The sequence below is a fragment of the Erythrolamprus reginae genome, chromosome 3 (assembly GCF_031021105.1).
Source record: "Erythrolamprus reginae isolate rEryReg1 chromosome 3, rEryReg1.hap1, whole genome shotgun sequence".
NCBI classification, from domain to species: Eukaryota; Metazoa; Chordata; class Lepidosauria; order Squamata; family Dipsadidae; genus Erythrolamprus; species Erythrolamprus reginae.
Window position 1 is genome coordinate 107,673,098 of NC_091952.1, and position 17,001 is coordinate 107,690,098.

Genomic DNA, 17,001 nt, shown 5'->3' on the forward strand with positions numbered 1-17,001 from the left:
ATTTGAACTACAAAAATCCAGTCAGTTACTAGATGACAGCAATGGAGTTAAAATTTTCTTGTTTTTGCTGCTCTATCCTGTGTTCAGATTTTTGTAGTTCTCTTTCAGTCTTTTGAAATATATATATATATAGGCAATTGAACCACGAAATGGATCTATACTAGTCTCCCTTAATTTTAAAAATTCCAGCTAAAAAACATTTAACACACACACACACACACACACACACACACACACACACACACATATATATATATATATATATATATATATATATGAGTTGTTGTTATTATTATTATTATTATTATTATTATTATTATTATTATTAATTAGATTTGTATGCTGCCCCTCTCCGAAGACTCGGAGCTGCTCACAACAAGAAACAGTATAGTTGATTTCTGAAACAATGAAACCACAGTCTATTTTTTCAAAGTCAGTTAGAAGGATTTATATTAACTTGTTGATGGGGAATAATTATATTTCAAAAACAGATTAATAAACAAAAATATGCTTTAGTCTACTTTTCAAAATGCTTATGTTTTAGATGCATGGATTTAATTCTTAAAATTCATTTAAATAAATATGCATACGATCGAATTGCAATGTTAGTGTTTGCAAATCAGAACTCTTCTACCAGCTGTACTATGCTTTTGAATTTCTGATAACTGCTTAACAATTTTACATAAATTAATACTATTTAAATATGTTTTTAATTGTTCTTATCTTCATAGAAAGGAATGAGCATCCAAGCATTTTTTCTAATGAAAGATATTTTTTAATTACTACTTTCATTGCAATTTGTGAAAAGAATTAATTACTTAACAATAACTAGAAACTCCAGGAATCCATTATTATATTTTCAATCCGTCACTTGAACTTAAGTGGCTTTAAAAATAAGCTTCTGGTTTTAAAAATATTTACTAGAAATTTTTCCCATTACTTTCAGCTAGCCTCACTTTTGACCAGATAAACTTAAAGTGCTGCTGTTACTAAAAACAAGTCTTCATTGTATACAGTAAATGATAAAGATATGAACATTAATTTCTGTGCAGAGTCCCCCTGATTGTTTTAAGTTGTTTTAAGTACAGTGCTGCTGGAATTAAGTCATTTTTATTTCACATTGAGCACTTTTAAATAATAAATATAGTAAATTAAATGTGATAATTCATGTTAAATAAGGCATGGACTTTGTGTGCAAAGTATTACAGTCAAATCCTATATTCATATAGTAACAGGAATCCTAAAGAAATTTATTAGAGGGAATTCTTCACCCAGAAAATTTAAATCAGGCTTTCTTTATAGAATGGACTAATGTTTAATTTCAACAATTCTATAGCTAGAAATTAAATAAAATAAGTAGATATAAAATGACTTGTTGCTTTGTATTCTTGAAAAAGTCTGTTAAATCCAGTGTTCGGTTGTAGACTAGGAGACTATTTCCTTTGAAGAGTGGGGGGAGGTGCCCATTTGTGGAGGTTTTTTTAAAAAAAAGTTCTTAAGTTTAGGATACACTGGTATCTAAATCTTTACAATGTTTATGATACTTACTCTGTCTCTTAACCTCCTGTTTTCCTTTACTTCTTTATATATTTATTTTCTTTTTTCTTTTTTTGCTTCCACTTTTTATTCTTTCAGTCTGTTTTTCTTTGGTTTCTTTAGTTTATTTTGTTTTAGTTTTTACTATTGCAATCAAAAGCCTTAATTAAAATTAATAGAGTTTTAATTTTATGTGGCCTGTGAAATGCATCGTTGTCTTTGCTGAAGTAATAGTTCAGTTCGGTTGTTACTTTGCAAGTAATAGCTGGAATCAAAGGACTTATATTTGATGTACTATGAACATGAAGTTTCTGTTTTTCCTTTGGTGACAATAACATACACATCTTGAAAGTAGGAAGGCATTTCAAAGAGTAGCATTCTGTGAGAAAGTAAAAAAAAAACCCAGTGAAAATGATTCACATTTAAAGCTGGCTTCTGTTGTTTAGAAGCTCATGTCGTACTGTGATTTCTAGGAACGTCCAAGAAATCATTTTTGAAACTAGAAAGCACAGCATGCACTGACAAAAGACTCTTGAAGCATTCAGATTTTGAATACCAAAATGTTAAATATCACAGAAAAGAATTTGCTTATTTCTTTTCTTTGTCTCTTCCTCACAGATACTTAGAATCTATTATGCAAGCTGTTTCTGAAACTTTAAAAGCCCTTTAGATTGTGAAAATGAAGGGTTTGCTTGGGGAATTAATTCAATGTCCCTTCTGTGAACAGGTGTAAGAATTACACTGGGTAATTTTTCATGGATTTCTCCCCTTTCCTAGTAACCAGTAGTTTCTATCACACTTTTTGAGAAGAAGGCATTTTGAAAACTTCAGTTCTGTAAAATTGTTAACCTCCAATGGCTAATGTTTGCATCTCAGGAAGACAAACAATTATAGACCCTAGCATTAATTTTCTATAGCAGCATTGTTTCCAGAGTTTCATATTGCTCCTCTCCTGATGATGTTCAGAAAAGTATTAAAAACCTGGCTATTCTCAGTCCTTGGGACAGAATAGTGGATGAGCCATGATAACATTTATTTTTTTAAAGTGTTGTATGGTTTTGTATGATCTAATTTTTCTTTTAAGTCAATTTTATATTAACCTTAAACAAACAAATGAATTACAAACTGTTCAGTATATTAACGACAAGAGTAGAAACAGCCTTTTGAACAAGTTTAGAATAGTTAGTTCCTTATGCAGTTAATATTGGGGCCACTAAATTAATTTAAATATAGTTAAATTGAAAGGGGGAGAAATCTACTTCTGAAAATCATTTAATCTTACATACCGGTATATGTTCAGAGCATACTATAATTAATTTTCTTCTGTTTATCTAACTTTGAAGAAGGGGAAAATTTAAAGTTAAGCATATAAAGTAGTACAAGCAATCCATATTTCTAAATAGTCAATATTCCCAAACATAAGATCCCCTAATGTTTATATAGACTTACAATATGTATCTACTTATTATGTTTTTAATGTTTTCATAATGATAATGAATAAAATAGAGCCATTTAGTATATTATAAATGTTTTTATGGAGCTCAGCTGCTGAATACATTCATTATTACTTAGAATTAACAGTAATGGAGGACATCTGTTGTGTACATATGCCATTCAAGAAGTGCATATTGAGAGTTGATGCAAATTGGTTAAATATGTGCCTTTTATAAAATGCTAATTTGTCATTTTTAAGCTTCTAAAAGGAATAATGCATTTCACTTTTGCAGCTTCTCTTTCAGCATAGTTAAAAGAACTCTCCCCCCCCCCCCCCACTTTAAATGTTACATGTTTTTAACTTCTCTCAAGGCTTCCTTTTTTCTTGCCTTTTACTTGTTTGTATACATATTGAGTTGGAACCCTTTTTCTTGTTTTGGAAAAAAGAATAAAATATATGTTTTTATACTTAGTTTATAAACTAATTTCATAATATGGAACTGTATATTAATAATCTACTTTATCTTGTCATACTCTTTAAATGATTGACAGTAGATTGTACTCTATTCAAAAGAAAGAAAGAAGGAAAAAAGACCCAAATGGAATAGTCTTAGCCTTGTTGAAAATATGATATGTATGTAGAAGAGGACGTGTCCCCATTTTCATATCTTCCTTTTTAAAGGAATTTAATGGGGATGTTCTATTTTCAGTTAATATAAGAAATGCAATCTAGTCAATTCTCAACCTGTGGTCCTTTACACTTGGGGGCCAAAATGTCATCAAAAATCTTGAGTTAGGTCTTGCTCATAGCCAGAGATATTTAAAGGGCGTCCATGGTGAAGAAAAGGTTGAGAACCATTGGATGAAATAATTCAACAGAAAGGCAAAAGTACACAATTGTATATAAGCCAATGAACCAACTGGTTTTATCAGTTGTGCCTTTGTAAGGGAGGAAGGTGATGCCGTTATCCTGTTCTGTGTCTCGTTTCTTGGGTGGGGGAGTGTCTCCTTTTGGATCAGGTTGGTAATTGTGTTTCTTTGGAATACAATGAAGATTAATAAGTTTGTGAGAACGTGTCATTCAGTTTTCAGGTGATCTTTGTTGGCTAGGCATTTGGTTCTGGAGATGAGGGTCTTGGCTACGGAGTCAATCTGTGCAGGATGGTGGTGGGATTGTGCATTTAAGTAGCTGTTGATATGTGTATTCATCTGGTAGATGGTATGTCCTAGGGAACCATTGGGTTTTTTGTAGATTAGGATGTCCAGAAAGGGGAGTTGGTTGTTGGCTTCTATTTCCATGATAAATTGTATTTTGGGGTGTGGGCTGTTGAGATGTGTTAGGAAGTTGTCCAGTTTTTCTTTCCCATGGTGCCAAATTACTAAAGTATCATCTATCTAAGCCAGAGTTTGGGTTTGTGTACAGATTTATCTAAGGCATTGGTTTCAAAATGTTCCATGTGTAGGTTTGTTATAGGTACCCGCCACATACATTGGACAAAATAATAGGAGAATAAATGCACACATGGCAGAAGACAAGAAAGCAGTCAGAAAAGAAGAAAAAACTTCCTCCCTTTTCCAACACCAGGATATGAAATTGATTTTGAAAGAATCAAATTAATCTCCAAAACTGAACACTTCAACAAGAGAATAATTTTGGAAGCCATCGAAATAGAGAAATCCCCACCTCCCAACAGGAACAAACGGAATGATAACTCACACTTACCAGACATCTGGAAACTAGCCCTAGTCAACATACGAGTCACAGCATCAACTCCATCAGCTAATCAAGAACCAATCAGGATGTTACAACACAGCCAACCAATTGGCTTACAGCAACCAAGCCAGCATTCCACATAACCCCTCCCCCCCATTTATTTAAAAAACGGCAGCTCTAACAACGCTTTGTTTGCATCAGCACATGGGCAAAAACACTAGCCTGAAGATGACAAGTATGACCTTGTCGAAATGTTGCCAAGGTACTCTCAATCCTACACAAAAAGACACCAAAACCTACATACCTATACCCATGAATATCTACAAAAACAAATGTATATATATATAGTGTGCCTATGTGTGCTTATATATATAAATATAAAAAATATCTCTCTCTCTCTCTCTCTCTCTCTCTCCCTCCCTCCCTCCCTCCCTCTCTCTTTCTCTTTCTTTCTTTCTTTCTCTCTCTCCCCCACTCCTGAATGAGTGGGTATTCCGATATTCTGTATTGATGATCCTTGACTCACTGGTTTGTTGGCTTGCATCATGCCTATATTTTAGCATAACTGTTAATATAGAATTTAGGATATAAAATGGGAAGGTTAGGTTCATCTTAAGAATATATTCAGTGTATTTTAAGTAGCTGACATATGTCTGCTGTGAAAATTATGCTCCACTTGAGCCATGGGATTTATGAAATTATTCTACCTTCCCCAATATAATAGTAACACCAGGAGTGAAACTTAACACCTTGTATTTCAATCATGAAATACACACATGAATACAGTTTTATTTTCTATGTCAGTTGCATGTTTAATTGTGTTTAGTCTTACAGCTATATTCTGATTTATTAGGAGTATTCATTTTATAGTTGATAACTCACTTGTGTAACTGGTGTTTTCTGAAATGATGTAAAACAAATATAACAGTATTTTATTCATTTATTTTTTTATTTACATATTTTAGAACTTTGCCAAAAATATATTTGCAATTCTTCAATCAGTCAAAGCTAGAGAAGAAGGCCGTGCACCTGAGCAACGACCAGCACCAAATGCTGCACCGATGGTAATACTGCAATAGAAAATAAAATTTTACTTTAAAAAAAATAAAAATGGGAATTCTTTGTTTCTTGTTTTCCTTCATTTTTATTTTGCCAAAGAAAAAAGCTTGTTATATAGGTGTATTTAATTGTGAACTATACACAGTATTTAATACTTTACTATGTGTCTTGTCATAGCAATTATTACGTTATTAGAAATAATCAATTTACTTAGGAATAAATACTGTATACATGATATTTTAAACTAAATACTTTTCCTAAGGATGAAGGGACTGAAATTTATTGAGTCATTAGAATGGGCTTCAAATATGTTTAATTAGAAATTGTTTTGCAGAAGCATATATACATATATGTGTGTGTGTGTCGTGTACATTAGATGGATAGATGGATGGGATGGAGGGAGAGAGAGAGAGAGACTTGGTGACCATTTGTTCAGAAAGCAAAATTACAAAGACATTGGATGAGGAAACTTATGACCAGTGTTAGTGTGATATTTACATAGTAAACTAGATTGAAAATGGACTTTTTTTGAAGTATCTCTATATTAAATGATTTATCTGTTATCCATACCATTGAGACATAAATAAAAAAGTGTTTGAACACAAATGTAATTGATACAATATCCCCTTTTCATTTATTTTCAGGATCCAACTTTAAGAAACAAGCAACCTATTCCAGCTGCCTATAACAGATATGATCAGGAAAGATTTAAAGGAAAGGAAGGTAAGAGCATATACCACAATAAAAGAAATACACACATTTTGAAATTCTTGGAGCTGCCAGTTTTGATTCTAAAATAATATTGAAGGAATTAAAAAACTTAATGCCATATTAATCATTTTGTTTCTATTTTCATAATACTTATTGCTTGCTGTAATGATACTAGAGCTCAGTGTTCTCCCAGATTTGTGCTTTATATAGTGTTGATTTAGACACAATCCAATATCACATTTCTATTTCACCTCTGCTAAAAAGAGTGAGCAACCAGAGCTTTTTCTGGAAGTATGAAGCAGAAAACCTGAAGTAATGTTTTATGTTTTATTTTTTTATCAGTGATAAATCCAGGATGTTTAAAATTATTATTTAACATAATCCTGCCTTTAGATCACTTGCATATAACACTCTGATTTTCAGAAAGCATAACCATTAAATTGTTCAAGTTCATCCATTGTTATTTTCCTAGTGTATTTGTGTATATAAGATGCGATCGATTAACTGTTCTATATTTCAATCATTTCTTGAAAGGCTTATGGAAGTTTCATAAAAGCTAAAAGAAGATGATTCTGGAACAATATCCATAATAGATATTCTATTGTTTTATTTCCACACAATGGCTGAGAAATGGGAAGAAATGCTTTAAAAACCAAACACCATATATTTAATAAAATACCTTCTCATTTTCTGCTTAAAGCAGCACTTATTAAGTCAAAACTAAGTATCTTTTCTTCTATGCATTTCTAGCAGATTCAGTTCTATGTGCTTATGTGCATATATATGCAAACAATTTCTAATTAAACATTTCTCCAAAGAAATGTACCGGTATTTATTGTTATATTTATTATTTTGGGCGTAGCCACACTAATATCTTGCTTGCCTTATTGTCTATAAAACTAACAAGGATTTTGAGTGTGCATCATAATCTGGCATAAATAACTCCCCTTAAAAATACTGATTGTTTACTTTATTTTGGTGAACTGTTTCATTATTATTTCATTCTTCATCTGTTGGGTAATGGTGATATAATTTCATGTTATAATTTTTATTATTATGCCCCCCTACCCGACCCCCACTTAAGAAATCTGTAATTTGCAATAAGGGGTGCTTTTTTATTGAGGCCCTTCCTACTCAATGATTTTTACTAATTCAGATAAGCACTATTTTAAAATATTTTAAAAGGTCAATTATTTTAGAATCTACTTCATTTAAAATAAATCCAGGAAGATTTTTGCTATTCCACCCATTTGTCTAATGGCATCCTAGCTAATGTAGCAATATCTTAACTTGATACATAGAACCCATAAGCAATTACTCCCCTACTAATATGCTATTAATATTACATTTGGATTGTAGTCAGAAAAAAAATCACAGCTCATTTTCTGTGACACAACCTTTAACTCATTGAGTCTTAAAGCAGGTCCGACTTTCGCGGGTCCGACTTTCGCGGAAAGCCTATACCACGGGTTTTCAATAAATAAATAAATAAATAAATAAATATTTTTTTTATTTATAATAAATATTTTTTTTTATTTTTTAAATTTATTTAAAGAAGCCATCTTTAAATAAAAGCTCTGCTTCTGTCCCAGCCTCCCGATCCTTCCTCTTTAATTCTCGGAGCGTTGCTACGCTCCATTAGAAGCTGAGCCTTACTGCGGCCCGCTGCCGCCGCCAACTTTGCTACAGCTGATTTCGCCGCCTCCGGGCCATCTGAGCTGCTTGGCAGCCCACACGTTCCTGCTACTGCTGCTGCTGCCGATTTCGCCACCGCCGGGGCCCTCAGCTGCCACTGCCGGGCCTCTCAATCCTTTTTTGATGACGTTATTGATGTTAGGTGACCATTTTAGGTCTTGAGATGTGTATGATAGAAACTAGAAATCTCAATAGGCTCTACCTGATGTAAAATATTGCCTTATTGGTAATACTGTTGTGCTGCAGATAGTGCAGCATGTCATGTTGTTGTTAATGAAAGAAGGCTAGAGAAGGCTAGAACACACAGCATTTAAAACATACATTTTTGAGCTGATTACAGAAAATGAATGAACCTATTCATAATGATGTCTAAATCATAGTTTATGCCATACAGAACACGTTTAGAATTTAAGAACATAACTTGGGGACTTTCCATGATAGGTGTGATTGATTGCAAAACATTTGTCAGAAGTCAAGCTGGTAAATTGTTCTCTACTACTCTTCCAAAACCCAAGATACAAACATGCACATGAGTATGAGTTTGTAAGTTTGTGTATGTATTTGTATGGCTGGGTTATGCATTATGTAACAGCTATTCTTCTGCAAGGATAGGACTTCTAGATTGCCAATACTGTAATCAACAATCAAGGTAACATTGATTTCTTGAAATTTCTGCTATTGCTACTAGTAGTTACAATATCTGAAGAGCAGTGAATCAAGCAAGTATATGAAGCCTGACAGTCACCTACCAACATCTAAGAATGTTTTAAAAGGCTGGAATTTCCTCAGCAGCATAATAGCATTTTGTTTATTTATTTCAGTTAATGAATCTAAAAAAATTCTAGAACTATTACTGGAGATGGAACAATAGAAAAGCAAATAAGTGAATTACTAATACCCATTGTTCCAAACCATCTGAACATTTAGTTTGTTGGCAATGTATTTAACTATCATAAAAATATTGTTTCTCTGTGTGGCCTTTTCTCCTTGAAAACAAAATCAAAATTCACATTGAATTAGTTTCTTTTATTGTGATTTGTCTTTGTTGCTGTAGGATTTACATATGAGAATACTATAACTTTGGGATATTTTTGTTTTTAATCTCATAGAGACGGAAGGTTTCAAAATTGACACTATGGGCACCTATCATGGAATGACTTTGAAGTCTGTAACAGTAAGTACGCCATATTGGCTGAGTTTATCTGTTTCAATGTTGTGTGAAGAAATGTTCAAAATGTTTCTTACAGATGTTCAGTATTGCTTTCTACATTGAGAAATGTCTGTGTTGCATGGCAACAAACATAAATTATCCAGAGACAAGCTTGTAAATAGCTAAGTGTATATATTCCTTCTCCTTTGACATTCTTGAATTCTGCAGTTCATTGGGGAACCATTTTTTCTCCTGGAATGGTAGAATTTTTCATAGTTTGATATTTATAATATATTCTGGCGTGGAACAAATTGTCAGGTTAAATAACAGCAGTTGCACCTAAATGAACGTTCGTTCTATAAGGAAAAGTTCATATTGTCGATTTCCTGAACAGTTGACATCAGAACATTCTGAAAATGATATTTTAGTATGAGTTTTTGTTTTAAGATCTCTGCTTTTATAGAAGTGGGCTTAGTGTTCACAAACAAATGCTATTTTGATCTCCATGCGAGTGGAACAGATAATATAGAACTAATATAAAATCCTCATTAAGGGGTTTTCCCATCTGTATACCTACATAACTGATGAATAGACACCAGTCTAAAAATCTGTGCATTTATTTTTGGATTATTTCACTAATTTGAAGATAAAATAATGCCTGGAGTATGACTGTCTCACAACCAATTAGTGTTAACTTGGTTAACTTGCCTATCTTGTAAAATAGACCTATGTCATTCCCAGTCTTCCGGTAATTCATATTGTAGACTTAATAAAAACAATTAAAATTAATGAAATAACCAAGGTTTTCACCTAATTTATATACTATGTGGAATACCAATCTAAATATTCTTAAATATCCCAAATAAAATGTTTTGTTGGAAACATTAATTGTTTTCATACTAGTGGTGACCATAGACTAGATACATGAGTTGGGAAGATGCTTAGATTCTGTTAATGAAAAACAACAAAAATGTAGGATTATACACTGCAAAAAAATAAATAAATAAATAAAGGGAACCCTCAAACAACACATCCTAGATCTGAGTGAATGAAATATTCTCATTGAATACTTTGTTCTGTACAAAGTTGAATGTGTCAATCAGTGTTGCTTCCTAAATGGACAGTTTGATTTCACAGAAGTTTGATTCACTTGGATTTAAATTGTGTTGTTTAAGTGTTCCCTTTATTATTATTTTTTGAGAAGTGTATATAATCATTTTGTTTTCTCAAACTTGACCCATCCACATCTATTGTGGATTACAACTGTTATACAGACTGAAGGAAAGATGAATTGTAATTTATATAACATTAAGTTGGCAGACAAAATTGGAAGGGGGAGGAAATCCCCAAAGAAGAAGAAGTTATAGCAAAATTATTAGATTGCGCTGAAATGGATATGATGACAAGACGTTTAAATGATCAAGAAGATACTAAGTTTTATGAAGCATGGAACAATGTTTATAAATGGATAGATAAGAAAAAATAAGATATACAATCTATTTTTAGTTAACTTGTTTTATTTGTTTTTACTTGGGTAATAATAATACTAACATTAGTTCAAATTTATTGTTTAATGACTAAGGTAGAATTAGTTTATATATAAGAATTAGTTTATATATAAGAAATATAGTAAGAATTTTGGTTTTATATATATATTAGTAACAATGTGAAAAACCTTAACTCAAATTTAGCAATTTTTTTAATATTCAACACATATCTAATTATGTATTCTTTTTCTGTATTTGAATTTATACTTTCAAGATAAGCGGGGAAAATGTATCCCCATTTTGTGTTCAATGTTTGTATGTGTGTCTGTCTATTTTAAGAAAATAAATAAAATATTTTTTAAAAATAAAAAAAAATAACATTAAGTTGGCAGTGATTACTATAACTCATAGTCATAATTTTCTAAAGATTTAGGAACTCTCTGTGAAGTAGCTAATGAATGTCACCTCATAATTGAAAATCACTCTTCTTGCTGAATTTATGGTTTCCTTTTGTGTGCTTATTATAAGTAATAAGTGTAGAAAATAAGTCTTGAAAATCTTATTCTGTAGAAGGTAAGAATTTAAAGGCTCTTGGAAATAGCATGCTCAGGACCAAAATTCACTACTACATTATCTCGGAGAGATCATATCCAGTATCTGTTTAAATATCTTCAGATTTGAAGAGTCTGTTACTTGAGGAAATCTGTTCCATAGTTGAATATTTCTTACAGTTAGTTTTTCCCCCCTGATACCAACCAAAATCTTCATCCTTGTTACTTAAACCTATTGTTCATTGTCATGGATTCCAGAACAACTTAGAACAAATTTGTCTTCTTTTCTACATGGCAGCCCTTCAGGTATTTGAAGAAAACTATTGTCCTCCATACTAAACAAACATAGCACCTGTAATGTTCCCACATATTTTCTTTTGTGGTTCCTTGCTGTATTGATTCTTTTTCTAGATACACATTTTTAATATCTTTTGAAAAATATAGTACCCAGAAATGGACAAGTATTCCAGGTGTGAATACTGACATCTCTTCATCTTGACATACTTCTGTTAATGCAGTTTAACACACATTATCTCCCTCCCTCTCTCTCTCTGTTAACATAGCCAAGAAAGCCTTTTTTGTTGTTGTTGATTTTAACTTCTTTTGTGAGCGTGGGTTTCTTTAGTACTTTATTGTTCCTAATTTACTTACTGTGATTACTAGGTATTTCATGGCCTCCTTCCATGACAACTATTTTCTATTTCTTACACATAACATATCCGTATCTCTAAATTCAGCTAAAAACTTCCTGCTCATTCATAGAAATTAGCTAAGTGCTCTTAACACTTTTTTCTATCACTGGAATGGGGTGATTATATTTCCAATATCTTGTTTTTAAGATGTTCCCATGCTATCTTCAACTTGATCAAAGGACATTTGTCAATGGGTTCTCACTTAATACTTTTCTAAGCTTGTTAAAATTGGCTATCTTGAAGTCTAGCATGTGTATATATTATTTTTAGATGGATGGTCACAGAATGAACCATATATTTAAACTCAATTTTTATCCACCTATTAATTCTTTCCCAAGGACTTGAGATGGGGAGGTGTTATTTGATGGTATTAAAGGTATTGCTTCAGAATATAAGTTGCTCCAAGTAAAGTATTGTTATTTATTTATAATATTAGCATAAAGTATGTACAAAAAAAAATGAGTCTAGGGAATTTTGAGTAATCATATGCACAAATCAGCTTCCTGATATTGTCTACAAAGGTTAACTCAAAGAAGCATTTATCTAGCTTGTCTGGAAATGCGCTGAAAATTAGAAACAATCTGACCTTTTTACATTGGTACAAGTATGCATTGTTGTAGTTATCTGCTCTTTATCCATCAATATTTTATCATGTTTTAAGTATTGTACAATATATTTTCAAGCAATCAAAAATGGCGGAGTTGAAATAAGAAAATTAAATAAAACGCAGTTTTGTTATTTAAATATTTAGGGTTTAAACACACACACACACATGCGTATTGTGTATGTGTGTATCACACAATTGTGATAAACTTTCTAAAAAGAACATTCTAAAACTGTTTTTCATAGTTGTCAAACTATAGTTATAAATATCTCCATTATGACATCACTTCTAAAGAATGGGTCATGTATATCTTAAACATTAGCTTTGCATGCTTGTATGGGAAGAGTAAATTCATATATTTACAATCCTAAATTTAGATAGAATCAGAGAAAATTGAATTATATCAGTGAGTTAATGGCTATTTATTAAGCCAAATATTAAATGATGTCATGTTAATAAATGATTTGGATGAAACATGAAGAATATGATGATGAAATTTACAGAAGACCCAAAGATGGGTAGGATAACAATTGCAACTTAGGGGACAAGAGCAAAATTCAGAAGTCCTGCAAAGTTGAAACATTCAACCAAAAGCAAGATGAATTTCAACAGAAGCAAATACAAAATTACTGTACACCATATTTTTTGGTGTATAAGACCCCCCCCCCACTCCAAATAAAGTGGGTGGAAATGTCTATGTGTCTTATAGCATTAATGATTGAAACATTTAAATATGTTAAAGGGTTAAATAAGGTTCAGGAGGGAAGTGTTTTTAATAAGAAAGTGAACACAAGAACAAGGAGGCACAATTTGATGTTAGTTGGGGGGAAAATCAGAAGCAACGTGAGAAAATATTATTTTACTGAAAGAGTAGTAGATGCTTGGAACAAACTTCCAGCAGACGTGGTTGGTAAATCCACAGTAACTGAATTTAAACATGTCTGTGATAAACATACATCCATCCTAAGAGAAAATACAGGAAATAGTATAAGAGCAGACTAGATGGACCATGAGGTCTTTTTCTGCTGTCAGTCTTCTATGTTTCTAATGTTGCCCTGCCCACCAGCCGGCCTATGCCTCCTTGCAGCAAACAACCTGGTCAGCTACAGCACAGCCTGATTTAGCACGAGAAGATTATCGGTGGTTGGATCTGCCTCCTGGAATACTGCCTATCAGCTGTTCCAGGCTGCAGAGATCGTTGTCGCCACCTATTGCTGTCTCCTTGTACCCCATTTTAGGCCTCTGCACATCTCATTTTCAGTCTCTGCGCACCCTGTTTTCAGCCTCTGCATGCCCCATTTTCAGCCTCCATGCAGTGGCCCTGCTGCTACCACCTATCCCCACTTCCTGGAACAGGTGAGAATGTGATGCGTGGAGGCAGCAATAGATGGCAGTGGCAATCCCTGCAACCTTGAGCAGCTAATAGATAGTATTCCAGGAGGCAGATCTAACTGGCAATCAGCTGCTTGTGCTAAGTCAGTCTGTTTACTCTTTACTGCAAGGAGGCAAATTGCTGGGAGACACAGGCAGATTTTTTTTTTCTTCCCCAAAATCTAGGTGTGTCTTATAGTCTGAAAAATATGGTAATTATGTTTGGTTGGGAGAAGATCAAAAGTAAGTATAGTATGGAGAATATGTACATACTGTACAGTAGTATACATGAAAATCATCAGGATCTTTTAATGAACATAAACCAAAAAAAATGATCTGGGGAAAACAAATGCAATCCTAAACTGCACCAACAGAAGTATAATGTCAAAATCTAAGAATGGCATTTTCCACTTCTCTACATTGATTAGAGAACACCTAAGAATGGTTCCAGTTTATCCTTCAAGCTGTACCAAAAGTCATTGACAAACTGGAATGTATATGAGTGCAACCAAGGTAATGATGAAACTGGGAGCTGGGGAAATAAGAACAGTTGGAGACACTGGGTATAACCTGGGGAAATCTGTTTGAAGTCATGATAACTCACTTGTAAATATGTGAGGGGATATAGAAAATAGAAAATGATTTGCCCATGTAGTCCATATGAGAAGTCAATAATTTATTATGTTTATTCAGTTAATTTGCTGCCTGACTCAACTTAAAGGGTTTAAATTACAAGCAAGTAAATTTTATTTGGACATCAGGAAAATAAACCTTATGGTAAGATCTCTTCAGCAATGGAACAGAAAGCTTGAGTAGATGGCAGATGCATTTTTGCTGGAAATATTTAAACAGAAGCTCTTACAAATGATGCAGTGTTTTAGTTTTTTTATGTAATCCATTTATGTTGCAGAAAACTGAAATATCACAAGCACATTACTGGCAATGATTATTAGTTTTCACCATAAATATAAAGGGGAAGTTTTGATGGTTCTCACTCTTCATGAATTAGTAAATACGGGAGGGGTCTATTTAAAGTTTTTCATTCATTTTGGCTCCTCAGTTTAATGTTAAAGGTTGGATTGACACAATATCACTGTACTTATATATATATTTAGTTAAATTAAGTATGGTAAATAACAGATTTCAAATAGTATATTATTATTTCTGTTACTAGTAGTATGCTTTTAAGCAGACACAAATAATGACCATGTCTGGCCTTGATAGAATAACGAGTTTTGCTAGATTTCAGTTGCAGTTCAAATGGATTATTTCAGGACATTAAAGCTGTTATTCTTCAGCAGGGTTTAAATATTTGTGTTAACATATCTGTATCCTTTACTGATGATGATTCTGATATTCAGAGTACTGAAAGAAATAATCAAAGAAGAGAATATGTTATCCGTTTCTATATTAAAAGTTTATGAGCACAAGAATCCATCCTATCTATATTTAACCTGAGATAAATGTAAGGGGCTTTTTGTTTTGCTTTGTTTTCTGGATTCTGACATGCCTTCATGAGACAAAGATCAGAGTTGAATCTAGTAGCAAAACTCTTGGCAGCTAAATAATGTTGAAATCAAAAAGAGAAATCAGTAGAAGGAAAGGAACCATTTGGTGCATAAAAACAGGAAAAAAAGCTTTAAGAGCACCAGTAGAAAGGGGGGGGGGGGAATAAAGAATAAGTGGCAAGGAAAGAAGTAAAAAAGCCAGGTATTCCTAAAGAGAAGATTGGCAGGTAAACAGAACTTGGTAAGTAAGTATAGAAGAGTCTATTTTTTAAGAAAAGTACAACAGTAATATTTCAGCTTCTTTAAAAACTATTAAGCTAGTTTAGTTATTTTGTTTGTTTAGATTGTGAAAATGGAGGATATGAAAACTTGGGAGAAGTGAAGGAGAGCAAGAACCTTGATTGTTTTTAGTCAGAAGCCATGGAAAGAGCCAAGTGTCCTTGAAATGTGAGTGATTTGTGGACTGAGAGGAAGCTCTGCTGGTGATATATCAGCAAGAGGACCTGTGGGGAAATACAATAGTACTGTTGCTAAAGCCATTAAAAAGGCAAGACCGGCAAGAAGATAAACAAGATGGGGGAAGGCAACATTATTTGGCCCTGAGAAGAAAGAAAGCTGCTATATTAAAGAATTAGATCTCATTCTTATCAAAGTTTCTAAATTGGTCAGTTCCAGAGGAGAGGATCATTCAGTGCAGGGGTTGTATGCATTTTTTTCTGCATCTGGGAGTTGAATGTTGCACAGGCAATGGCTAGAGACTACTGCTGCTGTTGAAAGTTGACAATTTTAAAAAACATTTTGGAAGACAGTCCACAAGATCAGAAAGCAGAATCAATCTGACTGAATGAGGACTTCTTAAATGTTAATCTTTTAGAAAGGAAGTTACCTTAGATTGCCTTAGATTGTAGTCCTAATGATACACTTTGCTGTACTGTACTTCTTTCTCCTGGTGCCTGCCATCTGGAATACCTGTGATTTCTCAAGTTCTCTTCAGTCTCCAATTAGCAGTGTGATCTGGGGTAATCTAATGTAATATTACTAATGCTGCTTAAGGGAGCCCTTAAAACTTGGCTTCCTCCCCAGACTCTTGATTAGAATGGAGGGTAGATCCTTGTGAGTCATTTTGGTTGTTAATTTTTTTTGTTTAATTGATTTTATTTTCAGGTATTCTTTGAGTTTATATAGTCTGTATTGTTATTATTATTGATGTATTATCTAAATCTCCCAATGTCATATAAATTAGTGCAGCCTATAAATTTAATAAACTTAAAATAAATTTAAAACTTCGGAGGAATACATGTTATCAGTATTCATGAATTGTTCTGTTCATAAAGCTTAAATCCCACTGTAACCTAGGGAAATGGTTTTAATATGCAGCAATTCTGAGTTACACAATTTCAGTTTTATTTTGTCACTGCCATCATTTAGTTGGCTTTGTTGTGAAACTATTAGATATTAAATACTTACAAGAGACTTCTTAAAACTGTTG

General features: G+C 32.8%; 1 protein-coding gene across 1 annotated transcript in view; it reads left to right on the forward strand.

Moving 5' to 3' along the window:
- CDC73 (cell division cycle 73) overlaps positions 1-17,001 on the forward strand; it is a 132,712-nt gene that overhangs the window by 40,860 nt on the left and 74,851 nt on the right. Inside the window, exons 8-10 of the mRNA XM_070746337.1 lie at positions 5,650-5,748; positions 6,388-6,466; positions 9,259-9,323. Of these exons, the coding sequence (XP_070602438.1) occupies positions 5,650-5,748; positions 6,388-6,466; positions 9,259-9,323 (243 nt within the window). The remainder of the gene's footprint in view (positions 1-5,649; positions 5,749-6,387; positions 6,467-9,258; positions 9,324-17,001) is intronic.